At 48.5% G+C, this 16,209-nt stretch overlaps 1 protein-coding gene across 5 annotated transcripts in view; it reads left to right on the top strand.

The window, feature by feature from the left end:
* Positions 1-16,209, top strand: part of whrna (whirlin a) — a 57,738-nt gene that overhangs the window by 26,428 nt on the left and 15,101 nt on the right. For all 5 annotated transcript variants that reach the window (XM_076980028.1, XM_076980027.1, XM_076980029.1 and 2 more), the window contains exons 3-5: positions 3,343-3,468; positions 10,076-10,284; positions 11,413-11,449. In XM_076980028.1, the coding sequence (XP_076836143.1) occupies positions 3,343-3,468; positions 10,076-10,284; positions 11,413-11,449 (372 nt within the window). The remainder of the gene's footprint in view (positions 1-3,342; positions 3,469-10,075; positions 10,285-11,412; positions 11,450-16,209) is intronic.

Raw genomic sequence — 16,209 nt, 5'->3', positions numbered from 1 at the left:
AGTTTTATGACTCGCGCACCCAGGTGTAAATCTGCCCGGAGCTGGAGAGGTCCAGCATGGCCCGGCGTGGATGTGTTAGTGAGGATAAGATGTGTTAGTGAGGATAAGATGTGTTAGTGTGAACAAGATGTGTTAGTGAGGGCAAGATGTGTTAGTGAGGATAAGATGTGTTAGTGAGGGCAAGATGTGTTAGTGAGGATAAGATGTGTTAGTGAGGATAAGATGTGTTAGCGAGGATAAGATGTGTTAGTGAGGATAAGATGTGTTAGTGAGGATAAGATGTGTTAGTGAGGGCAAGATGTGTTAGTGAGGGCAAGATGTGTTAGTGAGGATAAGATGTGTTAGTGAGGATAAGATGTGTTAGTGTGAACAGGATGTGTTAGTGAGGGCAAGATGTGTTAGTGAGGATAAGATGTGTTAGTGTGAACAGGATGTGTTAGTGAGGGCAAGATGTGTTAGTGAGGATAAGATGTGTTAGTGTGAACAGGATGTGTTAGTGTGAACAGGATGTGTTAGTGCGAACAGGATGTGTTAGTGCGAACAGGATGTGTTAGTGCGAACAGGATGTGTTAGTGAGAACAGGATGTGTTAGTGCGAACAGGATGTGTTAGTGCGAACAGGATGTGTTAGTGTGAACAGGATGTGTTAGTGAGAACAGGATGTGTTAGTGAGAACAGGATGTGTTAGTGAGAACAGGATGTGTTAGTGCGAACAGGATGTGTTAGTGCGAACAGGATGTGTTAGTGCGAACAGGATGTGTTAGTGCGAACAGGATGTGTTAGTGCGAACAGGATGTGTTAGTGAGAACAGGATGTGTTAGTGAGAACAGGATGTGTTAGTGAGAACAGGATGTGTTAGTGAGAACAGGATGTGTTCCAGCAGAGCTGTATGTGTTAGTGAAGTACATTCCAGCCCCATGTTGCACTCTGACTTCAGTGGGACTTTGGGCTTCAGCCCCTGTACACTGATTCTCCGCTCTGTTCACTCTCCTATATGTCAGAGTGGAGCGACTGGAAAGGTCATTTTGGTGCGGTACCATGAGTTTCGGTAACCGCCGTGAGCCCTGGTTGAAGGCCCAAAAATCTCCAACCATAACTCACAGCCGGGACTTTTATAAATGCACGCCATTCTGAACAATGACATGTCCCATAATGTGGTTTGGCTTCCACTGTGCTGACCTTTCAAAGATAGCCGGGGCTACCCTTTAGCGGAGCGCTAGCGGGTCTTAGCACAGCCTATGCAGCAGGCAGTGCGCTGGACTGCATCGATCCCTCAGCGTGTCTTCTGCTCTTGTGACCTCATAATGGAGAGGGCAAATTCCTGCGATGCTATTGGAGCGGAGGCGTCAGGGGCCGAGAAAAAGTATGACCACCATCGCGTTTTCCACGGAGGGAATGAAGGCAGTTATTGTTATGTCAGAGATATATTGTAGATTTGGGGGATTAGTGTTAGTTGGTTTATATGAAGCACACAAAATAAGGTTCATTCTTGCACGATTTTATATTTACAATATATAATGACAGGGATTTAGTCTGAATGTTGAAATAGACACTGCTGCTTCAGTATTGGCTGGAATGTGTGGGGTGTGTCCTGAGTTGAGAGGGGCCTACATGTGCATTTCAGTAGCATAACCAATGAGAGTGCACAAGAGGCAGATGAGGCGGGGCACAGTAGAGGCGGGGCAGGGTAGGGGCCCGCCCCTACATAGCCACCTTCTGCACATGTCTCTTCACTCAGAAGTCAGCTTAAATGTATATTCAACTACCCTGATCTTTATTTATGCCTCGTCCATGGTAGACAACCTACACATTTTTAAGTGATTTTTAAAAATCTAAAATCCTCAAAAATGAAAGTAATACCATTAAATCATATCATAATATTTGTATTATCCATACATGCATGTCTTGTATGGAGCAACATCTAAATATGAGGCTTATTTGTTGCTTTCTAAGTGAATAGTATAGTGTACACATGTTATAGTGTCGATGTTAGAGGAGACTTTGGCTTGTTATGCAGTCTGTGGTGTGCTGGTGGTAGCTGTGAAGATGCTCAGTACAAGACTGGAGCTCAAAAACACTCACAAACACGCACGCTAAACAGATTAAACAAACTTCATCAACTGGATGCTTCAAAACACAGGAGGTGGTCTGGCTGTTATCTCTGTGTCATGAGGCAGGAATTTGAACTCAAAGTGTGCAGAGTATTCCAGATTTAACTCATTATACACAAAATATAATATATACATATAAGATATGCATAGGATCACCTAGTTCCAGTTAACTGGAATCTGAAGACTAAGACTCAAGATCATAATGAGGTTTAGCTGGAGCCCAAGACTATAAAAGTTCTAGAACTTTAATCTGAATCATTGAATCACTCAAATTCAGCCCCTTGGAGTCAGGGGTAGGTGGGATACAAATGCAACATGTATGGATGGTGACAGACAATCAGAGATAATGAAACTTTGTATTAGCCAGAAGGCTTTTATCATGAGTTTATCAGACCTACAATGCCTTTGGAAAATTAGCTTGATAAGTTTAATAAATTATTGTCAAACCTTCACACTTTGACAGATTACTGTGCATATTTGTTGGCAAACTAATGAAACGTCCGCTCTGCTGTTAATGTTCCTGCTTCTTAAGTGAGACAAGTTGACAAGACACTAGGAACTGGATGCTCACAGCTCACAAGTGCACAGCTCACAAGTGCACAGTGTACACAGCGGTAAAGGATCGCTTCAGGGTCCTAAATGCTGCAATGTCCTGCAATGCATGCTTACTGCATTTGGGGGGTCTAGGGTGCACGTGAGTGTTTGACACAAACTCAAGGCTGAGTGAAAATTCTATAGATGCCTGAGGCTTCATGTCTGATCTCGTGCCTGGTTTCAGGAGATCACAGGAGAACTCAGGAGTTCTTCTACGTAATATTCAGTGCTTGGTGGTTTGCTATATTTACTAATGTTGTTTAAAGTGTACACATGATGTTAATAGTATTTAGTTCCTGGAAGGAAGCTGAACGTAGGAATTTCACTGTGGGTGCAACTGTGGGTTTTCTGTACACATGGCACTACAGTCTTAATCTTGAACTTAATCTTGATCTGATCCTGATCCCGATGTGACCATGAGGAACAATGACACCACCCCTTCTCATGTCCTGTTTTATGCATTGCCATTCAAAGCAATGGTGGTTATTACCTAATTTTCCTGAGCAGATTTGTGTGTGTGTGTGTGTGTGTGTGTGTGTGTGAGAGAGAGAGAGAGAGAGAGAGAGAGAGATGGTAAGACAGACAGATAATGTATATGTATTCATATCTTACAGTGGTGTCATCCTGTTATATCCCAGGTGAACCTGGTTCTGGATGACGGCCGGTCTCTGGGTCTGATGATTCGGGGCGGGGCCGAGTACGCCCTGGGCATCTACATCACTGGAGTGGACCGAGGCTCTGCCGCAGAGAGTGGAGGACTGAAGGTATGACCTGTGACCTATGACCCCCCCTCCCTAGCCGCCATTCTCTCGGGGTCCTGTTTCGGAGCGCCTTGACTCTCTGTCATCTGTCAGCTTCACCTCTCACCCCAGCACTATCACCGCCTCCAGGCCTCCATCTGCCATACACTGGATCTCCACCCTCAGCCTTGGTCTGCACCACCTTCTTCCCTGTCCGTCTGGTCCCATGGTTTGTTGATGTGTGTGACGTCTGTGAGGAAGAAGGTGCCATGGCTAGAGGTGTGTGTGTGTGTGTGTGTGTGTGTGTGTGTGTGTGTGTGTGTGTGTGTGTGTGTGTGTGTGTGTGTGTGTGTGTGTGTGTGTGTGTGTGTATTTGTCTTTATGTATGTATGTTGTGGCGGTGATTGCACAGACGGGTTTTGCCGGTATCACACTTACATCAGCCTGCTTTGATGTGTCTATTAGACCCCCACAGGATCATCAGGAGAGCCCAGAGGGCCCGTGGGCCCGGGGGCCGGCCTGGCCCCTGCCACAGCCGTGCTCAGTGGGGCACCTCAACACTCTCTCACCTCGTTAGGACTTCACTGTGCTTCCCACTTCTCTTTATTTTCCTCCTGTAATATTTTTCCTCCTGCTATTTTGATGCTCTTTTGATGTGTGCCTGTGTGGGCGTGTAAGCCACGCGTCAGTGTCAAAGTGTGTGTGACTGCGGCCCCCAGACGCTCTGCTGATCTGCTGAGTAATTCGGGCAGACACGTTGCCTTCATTCCATTTTCACACTGCATTGCCTCTCCATTTGCTGTGTTTGATTGTAGACGATTATCGTCATTACACAGGGCTGCAGAAATTTGTCGGCTCGTGGCCAAGTATCTGATTTCTTTTGGTGCGAGACATTTAGATTTATACAATCAGAAGATCAGAAGAGGTCGAGTGTTTTCAGCTGGGTGGAATTCATCGAAGGTGCAGAGAGAAACTGATAGAAAGAGAGAAGGTAGAGTGAAAGAAACAGAGAGATGGTACAGGGAGAGATAGAGACAGAGAAAGAGAGTGAGAGAGAGAGGGTACAGGGAGAGAAACTCAGAGAGAGAAAGAGTACAGAGAGAGAGACTCCGATAGAGAGAGAGGGGGGGTATAGGGAGAGAGAGAGACAGAAAGAGAGAGAGACAGAGAGAGAGGGTGCGAGAGAGTACAGGGAGAGACTCAGAGAGAGAGAGAGAGAGAGAGAGAGAGTGTACAGGGAGAGACTCAGAGAGAGAGAGAGAGAGTGTGTACAGGGAGAGAGAGAGAGAGAGAGAGAGAGAGAGAGAGAGAGAGAGTGTACAAGGAGAGAGAGAGAGAGAGAGAGTGTGTGTACAGGGAGATACTTAGAGAGAGAGAGAGAGAGAGCGAGAGAGAGTGTACAGGGAGAGACTCAGAGAAATAAAAGTGGGAAGGGAGATAAACAGCTTTAGACCTGTTTGTCTTTTAGCGGCAGGCTTGTGTTGTCAGGAAAGAAAATGAACAACACATCACTGCTCACCCACCCTCCAGATCTCACATCACTGCTCACCCACCCTCCAGATCTCACATCACTGCTCACCCACCCTCCAGATCTCACATCACTGCTCATCCACCCTCCAGATCTCACATCACTGCTCACCCACCCTCCAGATCTCACATCACTGCTCATCCACCCTCCAGATCTAACATCACTGCTCACCCACCCTCCAGATCTCACATCACTGCTCACCCACCCTCCAGATCTCACATCACTGCTCATCCACCCTCCAGATCTCACATCACTGCTCATCCACCCTCCAGATCTCACATCACTGCTCACCCACCCTCCAGATCTCACATTACTGCTCATCCACCCTCCAGATCTCACATCACTGCTCACCCACCCTCCAGATCTCACATCACCGCTCATCCACCCTCCAGATCTCACATCTCTGCTCATCCACCCTCCAGATCATACATCACTGCTCATCCACCCTCCAGATCTCACATCACCGCTCATCCACCCTCCAGATCTCACATCACTGCTCATCCACCCTCCAGATCTCACATCACTGCTCACCCACCCTCCAGATCTCACATCACCGCTCATCCACCCTCCAGATCTCACATCACCGCTCATCCACCCTCCAGATCTCACATCACCGCTCATCCACCCTCCAGATCTCACATCACTGCTCACCCACCCTCCAGATCTCACATCTCTGCTCATCCACCCTCCAGATCTCACATCTCTGCTCATCCACCCTCCAGATCTCACATCACCGCTCATCCACCCTCCAGATCTCACATCTCTGCTCATCCACCCTCCAGATCTCCAGCTGGCTTGCGTTGTGTTTGGCGCCACCTGTGTGAACATGCACACAGCCACCATCACTGCGTATGTAAGCACATAGGGTCCTTGTGGACACACGGAATTACATCCGCACACGTAAATATCCGCATTCGTTCACGTGTTCACAACTCCATACATGCATTTCAGAGACAGGCATCACAGTTAAACCATCACACGAGCTTTAGGAACTGAAAGCATTATTTCCAGTCTTGCACATGTTGCTTTGTAATAGAGCTCTAACGCTAATGAATGATCGGCCCTCCTGGCTACCAACATGTGGGCCACTCCGGCGAGATGGTGCAGTGAGAACAGGGGGCAGGGTGGTGGCATAAACATCTCTAGATGGAGAACAGAGTGAGCAGGCCTCTGAAGCAGCCCCCCCGACACCCTGAGTGATCGTGTTATTACAGGAAGAGCAGTCGAGCTCCGCACAGGCTCTGATCGTTGAGCTGCGACGATCCGTTTCACAGCCAGACCCACAAGCCCATGGGTCCAGAATATAGCGGCTGAGTCTGGGTTATCCCCCATGATGATATGAAAGGAGAGATATTTGTGAAAAAATGGCTGACATTTGTGTCTATAGTGAAATTGCTGACACTTCTCCGCTTATGGCAGTCAAGTTCGGCCATATGGAACAGACAGATGTGTTGGCAGTAACAGATTGTAATTGAACAGAACAAATCTCTGTCTCACTGAAAATCAATTATTAAAACAAAGACCCTGAAACAGCATCTGTTCTGTCATATCTACTAGGAAAAAAGATCGGAAATGTGCCAAACGCTGATTATTTTTTGCGCATGAGAATATCAGGTACACGGGGAAACGATGAAGATGATGATGATGATGGTGCTAATGATGAGGCAAGCATGTGATTAAAAAGGCATCAGGCCTCTGCTGCGTTCATGTCTAGTGGCTGTATCGGATGGCTTTAATCCCCCGTGCTCCGTAAGGACCAGGATCGAATAGACAATATTCTCCCTCTGCAGCAGTGCTATTTATTTGCGAACCTTGTGTGTCACCTTCTTCGTTCACGTTTTCATTTGTCTCTCCTCCGAGGAGAGGGTTAGGGGAGCGTGGCTGTAAAACCCCCGAACACTTAATGACCAACTCGGGTCCGCAGGGTCCTAATTGGACCGAATAACGAGGCATCGCCGCCAGAGGTCTGCTGGGCTGTGAGCATCTCCAGCAGGAGTCGAAGATAAAAGTGCATCTCCGCTGGGCAGAGCGGCATCAGATCTGGGGCCAGTGACGAGTGGGAAAATGTTTCCAGGTCAGAAGGATCCAGGGTGTTTCTGCGTAACACTGACGGAAGAACCCGAGTTTGCTGCAAGCAGCACGAGTGCGAGGAGCTGTCCTGCCTTTGTGTGGGAACTGGATGGTGTGGGCGATGTCTCGCTGACCTTTAATACCCATTCAGCTGACTAGGTCTGTCCGTTCAAGGGTGCAGCTTATCCACGCTCAGACGGAAACATCCAGCCTGATAACGCACCATGTCATAAGGCCCATATCATCACCGAACGGGTCCGGGAGCATGACGGTGAATTCTCAGTGCCTCCGCGTTCCGCCCCTTCTCCATATCTCGAGCCCGTCGAGCATCTTTTTGGGATGAAGTAGAAAGAGCCGTTTGCAGCAAGACTGCACGGACATACAGATTGTAGCAAATGTGCACTGCGATGGTTTTATACCCGGTACAGTGTTCCTTCCCGTCTTGTTGGTCATGCCCAGATGAACTGATGCTGTGGTGAAAGTCAGAGCAGGTCAGATGATTAGAAAGATGTTCCCAGTATACCACGGTGAAGTCAAAGTGCGCAGTGTAAGCATGTGCAGGCATATGCATTCACAATAACACAATCGCTACATTGAACACTTGTGCAAGGCTTGGTGAGGATCTCACGACCTTCAGCTGAGGTTCGTGGGTCGATGTTATGTGATCCACAGCTCTATTCACTGATACAAGAGCATAAGCACAAGAGATAGTGTAAAGAAACCAGCTGTTCTTGGCAAATCCACAGTCTCCCACACCAGACGAAAACCACTTCACTCAGTGGGGACGGATGTATCCTCCTCGTTTGGGTTACTGTGTGGAGTGAGGTATTGGTCTTATGTGTTTGTGTGTGTATTTGTGTGTGTGTGCACGTGTTTTGTGTGTGTGTGTGTGTTTACCAGTTTCTGTGTGTATGTGTGGCTGTGTATACGCTACATAAAATGTGGCTTCCTGTTTTCACGTAGCTTCACGTTTGGGGGACTGCTGGATTCCTATAGCTTCGCTAAATGGAGAATGGATGATACACGGGAGCAATGACTATGAAACATTTTAATGGGAGTGGCTCGTAATTTGTAATGGTCAGATTACTGTAGCTGTTGTCAAAAAAATAAAAAGTCTTTTGGGGGCTCCATTTATTCTGTAGAGAGAAATTAGATTATAGCAAACATCAGCTTTGGCAAGAGTCCTTTTTTTCAGATGACACCATGATTTGCGTACCTAAATCTGAACTTTATGTGTCGGTTTATTTACAATCCTACAACGCGGTCACATTGCTACATGGAGAGTGTCTGATATTCAGTGCGGCCCCAGTGCAGTCGTACAGCAGTTGCTAGTACGCCCCTGTTAGGAGCAGTTGTGTGTGAGCGTCTACGCTGTGAAAGCTAGTATTCTTTCACATAAGATAACCCAAAACCAGCTCTCACTTCTGCCCCATACCGACGGGCCCCCCCCCCAAACACGACGGCCCCCCCCCCCCAAACACGAGGGAAGGAGAACAGAAGAAGATGTCTCAGCCTCCCCCCCCAGCTGTCACGGAGGAGAAGAAGGATAGAAATATCAGGGGTGCCGTGTTCAGAGGGAGGCTCCAAATCTTTGACACCCCCCCCCATCACTGTCTCTTTCATTTATCCTTCCTGATTGAGAGACAGATCAATGGGGAGAAAGTTAATGTGAGGATAATGACTATTGACCTTTATCCTGATGTGTCAGAGTCCTGCTGACAGTCCGTCCCGCCCATCTTCTAATCTAGCTTGCCATCATCCAGTTGCCTCTGTGGAATAGCACAAGATGGCTTTCCGAGGCTGAAGGCCAGGGTGCATTCTGGGAAACGGTTATGGTTCAGGGCAGATGAAGTGTTGATGAACAGACTAGGCTTGGTTAAAGTGTTAAAACTCAGGCTGCGTTGCTCTTTATAAAGAATGTTCTCGTACAATTATTCCTCTTTGCATTAATCCATAAATAAATTAGAGCTTCACATCCTACAGTTCTAAAGATATGAGGTGTTGCTTTTAAGAATCTCAATTCCGCACTGTCCTCAAATGCTGTGCTGTTTCTGATGATCAGACCCATATCCTTGGGGTGGCAAGGTGGTTTATGGGATATTCTTGGGGTGGGGGGTGTTTGCATCTAAAGCAGAACACAGAACAAAGCAACACATGTGAAGAATCCATCTCCCACACATCTCAGGGCTCCTGCCTCCGTCCCCGTCTCTGCTCTCTGACACTCAGGTGTAAGACGAAGCACTGGTCTTTGCGTCCATATTGATAAACACCATTCTTATTAATGTCATCATCAGAGGAGAGGAAGCGTGATTATCCTCCAGCTTGTCTGGTAGGGCTGGGAGCCAGTGTAGGCAGCGGTCCAGAGAGAGAGAGAGAGAGAGAGAGAGAGAAAGAGAGGGGGCAGTCACGTAATCCCTCAGCACAGACACACAAACCCTGTGTTGGACAGGTGAAGGAAGAAAGGATTACAGAGGAAAGAGCAAGCATGAGGGAGAGAGAAACACCTCTCTTCTTTTTCTCACCACATATACTAATGGATAGAAGCTAAGACACTGTGAGAGGAGGAGTGATTGAGTGAGAGAGAGCGAGAGAGAGTGAGATGACAGCGGGAACGTGAACAGAAGAGAGGAAATATGAGGATAATGACTCATGATGAATGGAAAGACCAGATAACAGGTTTAGTGAGATAACCGTGAGAGGGTGCAGAGACAGAGAGAATAGAGAGAAGGTTCACGTGTCGAATGTCAGCAGCACAGAACATCATGATTTGTGTGTGTGTGTGTGTGTGTGTGTGTGTGTGTGTGTGTGTGTGTGTGTGTGTGTGTGTGTGTGTGTGTGTGTCCATCACCCAAGCTTTCCAGGTAAATACGCGATGAGCTTGATTCACTGTGCCACGTTCCTTCATCCACTGACCACTGAACCACATGACCACCGCCCCCCAACACCCCCACCCACGCCCACGCCTGCTCCAGCAGCCCCTGACGACCTCCCCAACCCCGCCCTCTCTCTCTCTGGCCTCTCCGTCCCTCGCAGGTGGGCGACCAGATCCTGGAGGTGAACGGCCGCAGCTTCCTGAGCGTGCCCCACGACGAGGCGGTGCGTCTGCTGAAGGCCTCACGCCACCTGATGATGACGGTGAAGGACGTGGGGCGCCTGCCGCACGCCCGCACCGTGGTGGGCGAGACCAAGTGGATCCCCAGCTCCCAGATCACCGACAGCTCCGCCGGCAGCAGCGTGGCAGGGTGAGGGGGCGGGGCATACGGGGGGGGGGCATACGGGGGGGGGGCATACGGGGGGCGGGGCATACGGGGTGAGGGGCGGGGTTCAAAACGATGAAGGAATGTCAAATGTTTGATACTGTAGTTGTGTTCACTAGCGGTCTCCCGCGCAACAGCACCGGGCTAAACGCAGGATGTTGCTTTTTTGAACCGGCGGTTATTTCACACTTTTATTTCCACGAGTACTGTGTAATTCACGCTCACCGCTGAGACTGATATATTTTGGATGGCGTTTGAGAGCAGGACTGGCGTTATTTCCTTTTCTGTCTCGGCTTGCGTAAACAGCCCTCGGTGGTGCAGGCTGCACATTTGGGCTTAATGAACTACCATTCCTCTGCTCCTGGATGCCAGTTTAATTTAAGTGCAGAAACTGCTTAAGGCTCAGCTGAATAACCTGCGTAAGAGGCGGCTGGTGTGCCCGCTCCATCTATTGCGTCCTGCTTGCAGAACGAGCCGAGATGCTCCCAGCTCCTGTGTGCACGCCTGCTTGCTTCAGTTAAACAGTGCTGTAAAAATGGTTTCGTCTCAGAGAAAGTGTGTGTGTGTGTGTTTCCTTGTGCTCACATACATATACATCTGCACGTGTTTGCGTGTGTGTGGACGTGTCTGTAAGACGTGCCCTGCGCAAGGGCGTTTAGCGTTAGCGGTAATATCACTGGGCCGGCTGACAGCGAGCTGGAGCACTGCTTTCCTGGACCGGCACAAAATGCAAGGTGGCGTTTTTTAAAGGCTGTTTGTCAGCCGATTGCTCGCCTCTGCTGGAATGCAGCACGCCCGAGCAGACATGGCCACGGACCTTGAACACAGCTCCTCCTCGCACAAACCTCACCGTCTCCTGTGCGCTGCAGGCCAAGGCCACCCAGGAACCTTCACACCTCCTGCTTGTGTCCACCAGACCAGGAGAGCGCCAATCATGTTTTCGCGACACTGTCAAAAGACTGAATCTGTTCAATATAATAATAGGTATGCATGCACAGCTTGGTTAATACTACTGTTAGCTGGGAAGGTGCATTGACTGTTTTGAATTATAATAAAGCTCTTGCATGCCACAGTAGTTGCATTGATTTCTCGTTACATCCTTCTGTTCTGCAGACTCTCCCTGGATCAGGGAGCCTCGGCCCCAGGAAAGGTGAGTGCAAACGTCCCTCTTGTGTTTCACTTGTTTACAGGCTGATTATCACAGAAGCGTGACCCAATAGGGACTGTTTGCCACTTGTAATTATCCGTACAACCGCTCTTTGAATGTGAGCCGTTTGTGCTTTCATAACTATCGTATTCATGTCTCGGTAATAAAAGCACACATACATATTTTTGTGAATGGCCTAGAGAAGCAAACGCTGGCTTGTGTATTGCACAGAAGCCCAAGTGGTCGGTCCTTGGCTCGTTTCTTATGGTAATTCTGTTTTTCTTCTTCTGTGGTCTAGCATACTGGGATAGGCCTATTAAAACTGAAGCAGAGGTGAAGAACATTTGGTGTTCATGCTGCATAATGGATTGGACTCGGTCCGTTCACACTGCTTTGATAACCGAAACAATGCCTGCATGATAACATTCACGCCAAACTAATTACAGCTGGAATGAGGTCACGCAATCACAGGTCATTGCGTGACTTATTAGAGGCAGAACTCTCTCTGTATTGATGGGGTGAATATCTGTACAAATGTGCAGATATTCTCGCCGAAATGACATTTGGGCTTTGGCTAAGGAGGAATGTATGATCGGAATAATTCTTTCAGGTTTTGTGGCTCAGTCTTAGACTTGGTGAACGAAAGAGGAGAGAGATGAAGCAGACAGCTGAATCGACGTGGGGATGTTTACCCCAGTAAAAGAAGAAACAGATGAAGCACAGTGGAGAACTTATCGAGACACAGGGGAGATGCAACTCTGGTCTCATGAGCATTACCTTGTGTGTTGGGCAGGGCAAGCAGCACTTATGCCTATCTGTGGGTCCCCCCCAGTGCTGGGCTGTCCAAGGTGCCATGCTCTCACCAAGCCACTCCCACAATCCACTCCCACCAAGCCACTCCCACAAGCCACTCCCACTGCCTATATCACATCAGCCTCCAGAGCAGATGTGTCCACTCTCCATCCTCGCTGGAGAGATGGAAAACAAGAACACCTGTGATGAACAGATGTCCAGTAAGGTGACCCGTCCAGTAAGGTCGCCGTTTTTTTACACCAGTAACATAGTTCTCTGATACTGGTATGAGGTTCATGCAAGGAACAGCACTTGCTGATCAAAGGCTCTGAGCACGTGCGGACCATGTTGGGGGTTCAGGCAGGCACATGGGCTGTGTTAGCCTTGCTGCACATGCATTGCATTCTAAACAGCCACAGGGAGCTTAGCATATTGCGGAAGAGGAACTGGTAGCCATGGATTTGACTGTAAACTGACATATAAATTTCTCATTTATTTCCTGTGTAGTAACAGGTGCTCATAAATCCCATGTGAACCCTTGGTAACTTCTTCGTGTTACAAAACCTGTTTAGCTTGTTATGTGCCTCACTTCTCTGAAGTGGAAACGATTAGAACTGAAATGCGCTATGAGCCACATATGGCTGTACTGTTCACTGTGCAAGTTTAAGCGCGTATAGTATATGCCCATAATTTCAGGATAAGCTCATAATTTTAGGATAAGTCGTGTGAAACATTTCCATTGATCAATGTGAACTTGAAGTATGATTTCCTGTTCTTGAATGTAGTGCTGCATATCTTTTATACTGACAAGTATGTAAACAACTCATTGGTTTTCCACTGGTACATGTTCTAGCCCTGTGGCAAACATTTTAAGAAATAATTGACTAAGTAATTCCAGGTTTGCTTGAGATGGCGTTTTTGATTAATTGCAGGTCAGTGCATGGTAATTCCTGCTGCTGCAGGGGAAGAACCCAGGGATTATTGACGTGGTCTTTAAAACGAGAACATTCCTGTTGAAGGGATGCATCTCCGCCTCTCCTGCGGCCTGGACCACCTCCTCTCCTCCCAGCGTTTCATTCAGCAGAAACTGGGCTTCTGTTTTTTTTTTTCCACGTCCAAACTTAAGGGAGGCTTCACGGCTGGTGTCAGGAAGCTGTTTCACGCTATCGCGCCGTGTTGTAAGACTCCCGCTTGGCAGGAGAGACAGGAGGAGGATGTAGCAGGGTGCCGTCACGTCCAACTTTCCAAAGGTCCTTTCAAACCGGAGCGCACCGCCTGCGAACTGTCTGCTTGTTCTCGTGGTACAGGAAAAAAGCCCCTCTTTCATGTGCCACTCTGCTTTCTTCACATCAGAACTCCTTGCCTGGGCCTTGATCAGGAGGATGGTGTCCGAGTCCGAATCCCAGCCCCCACGCCCAAGTCCTTTGGTTTTGTGCTTGCTGGATTTTCCCGGCTGGGTGACCTTGCAGAGTGTTTGCTGAGCAGTGCACTTATTGCAGTAGTCTGGGTTATGAAGTTATGAAGCTGAGCGTGTTGAAAGCAGCTCTATGAATGTTGATACTCCGCCAACATGGATCACCGGCAGTTTTTGTGCTACAGTAGCTTCAAGTAGACAGCTACATCCATCTAAACTGGAAGTCGGACCAAACAGGACACGGGATGCACGTGAAGTGCAGCTTGGCCTCAGGACATGCGACTGAGCTGGGGGGCAGCGCCACCCGGGCACGGCCTTCTTTCTGGGTTGTGCCGCAAGGGGGGGCTCGACTCCCTGCTCCGCTCCGAACGCTGGTCTCCTGCTCGGATGAAGCTGTGTGGAAGTAGCGATGTGGAAGTCGATCTGCAGAGGGAAGACAATGTCACCGTCTGCAGGCTTTACTGAACCGAACCAGGAGTCCAATTTCGACGCGCTCCATTCCTCACAGGCTGGCCAGGAGAGCAGTAATACCCTGTGTAATGGACTGGCCCATCTATTAAAAGCAGGGCTTGCACTCCTGAAGTGTGTATGCCCCTCTATCCAGTCAGCATATTAAAAATTCATTTTCGCCCGCAGTAATGTTGACGGCGATGATGTTGTAATGGTTGAGACATCGCCTGAACCCACGTGGCAGCTCCCAAAGAGCACACATATATCATTTCATATTCAGTTGTAAGGTAACAGTATTAGCATGAAGCTAAATTAACTTGTAGCTGGTGGTGTTTGCAGTTTTGGTTATTAGTCTCACGTGGCAGGACGGGGTCAACAGACTAATGACCTTTTTACAGTATATATTGAATGGACAGATGGAGTTTTAAGTGTAGCACTCGTGCTCTTAGTGTGTCAAAAGTGACAAAAGACAATGATTGTGCATGCTATGGGTATTCCAATAGGAGCAGAATCACTTCCACTGCCCGAGAAAAAGGGCAGGAAACGGGGAGAGAGAGAGAGGCTGAGCTGGGGAGGTGGGAGGGATCGTTAACTGGAGGAAACGGCGATTATTGACCGCAGAAGTCATCAAAACAGTGTAAGCAGGAAAGTGGTGAACTGTGCCTGTTCCATTGATCAGAAAATCACACGTGATCATTGCCACCTAATGTCTCCCAAGTCGTCATCTTCCCTGGAAGCGGGTCCGGCCCGAACTCTCTCCTTAAATTATCCCCTCAATCAATATACCCGGCCTCGCTGCTTTTCCCGCTAGTGGCAGAATGCAAATATGAGTTTTGCTGTAGCTGCAGTTTCTCTCTCTCTGGAGCTACTATGGTTTTTATCTCCCCCTCAGTACACTTCAAAGAAGTGAGTTGTCCTGCCGCTCGTAACAGCTGAAGCTGAATCAATGACTTCATTACTTAGTTCTGGCTCAGCTGAACCCGTATTTGGCACAGCGGTGAGTGAAGACTGGATCTTCTGCTCTGGACCTTCCCGGCCGGCCAGCAGGACCACGGGAGTCTTTAACTTTATATTTCGCTGTGATTATAATACCGAGCAGCACGTGCACCTTCGCGCGATTTAACTAGCATCTTGGCAAAGAGGAGCCTTTATATCGGGAGCGTAGCGAACGTTGTTGTGCGGCTAAGAGAGAACCGCCATGATCAGAGCCGCCGCCGTGATTATGCGGCCGCCGTGTTTGGGCCGCGTTAACGATCGTTTGCTGTAAGACGCTCGTACGTGGCCCCGGAGGCTGTGCACGGTCTTGGCGTGCCTTGATGGCATCTGTGGTCATCTGCTAAATATAAGCGAGCTGCGCTGTGCTCACGCTCGGATGCCCCGGCCATGTGGGCTGCACTAATGGGGAAGACTGCGCTGTGTGCTGGTGATCTGAATACACCCGGGCGTCCACTTGCCCCAGGAATGACCCGGGAGCGCGTGAAAGCTCTGCTGTCTCTGCTCCTTCACCCAGCAGGCCACGCCTCCACGGCATGCTGGACGAGGTCACGCCCCCTCTCTGCGTCCTCTGAGTCGATTATACCCCCCCCCGTCCACCCGTCCTCCTGACCCCCACCCCCTGTTCTTTTTCATAAACACACACAAATGAAACACACATATAAACAGAGTCTAATTTAGGTAAAATATCAAAATTAGCATATAATATCAAATTTTAATATGTAAATTACAGAACATGTTGCGTAACAGGAATATCCTGTAACGTGTGTAATTAAGTATCTGCAGGGATTAGATTAGCTACATTATTGAGCCTCTGCAAATAAAGTCCTGCTGGGAATAAGTCTCACTGTCCAGATTGTTCCGCCATTACAGACGCGACGGACACGTTCCTGCTGCCGCTGTCTGGGGCCGCATTGATCGCGCTCAGATCAGGGCTCTGTGTCTCCGTGATAGAGGAGCTGATCTTTCTGCATGACTGTGCCAGCACAAAAAACACAACCAGGGAACATAGAATTTGACCAAAATAGGGGCCAATTGGCTACTCAGTTAGAGTATTGTTACTGTTGAAAGAGGAAAGGGGAGAGAGAGAGAGAGAGAGAGAGAGAGAGAGAGA

The sequence above is a fragment of the Brachyhypopomus gauderio genome, chromosome 18, assembly GCF_052324685.1.
Source record: "Brachyhypopomus gauderio isolate BG-103 chromosome 18, BGAUD_0.2, whole genome shotgun sequence".
Classification (NCBI taxonomy): Eukaryota; Metazoa; Chordata; class Actinopteri; order Gymnotiformes; family Hypopomidae; genus Brachyhypopomus; species Brachyhypopomus gauderio.
Note: the sequence above shows the minus strand (reverse complement) of the source record. Positions and strands in the feature narration are given on the sequence as shown.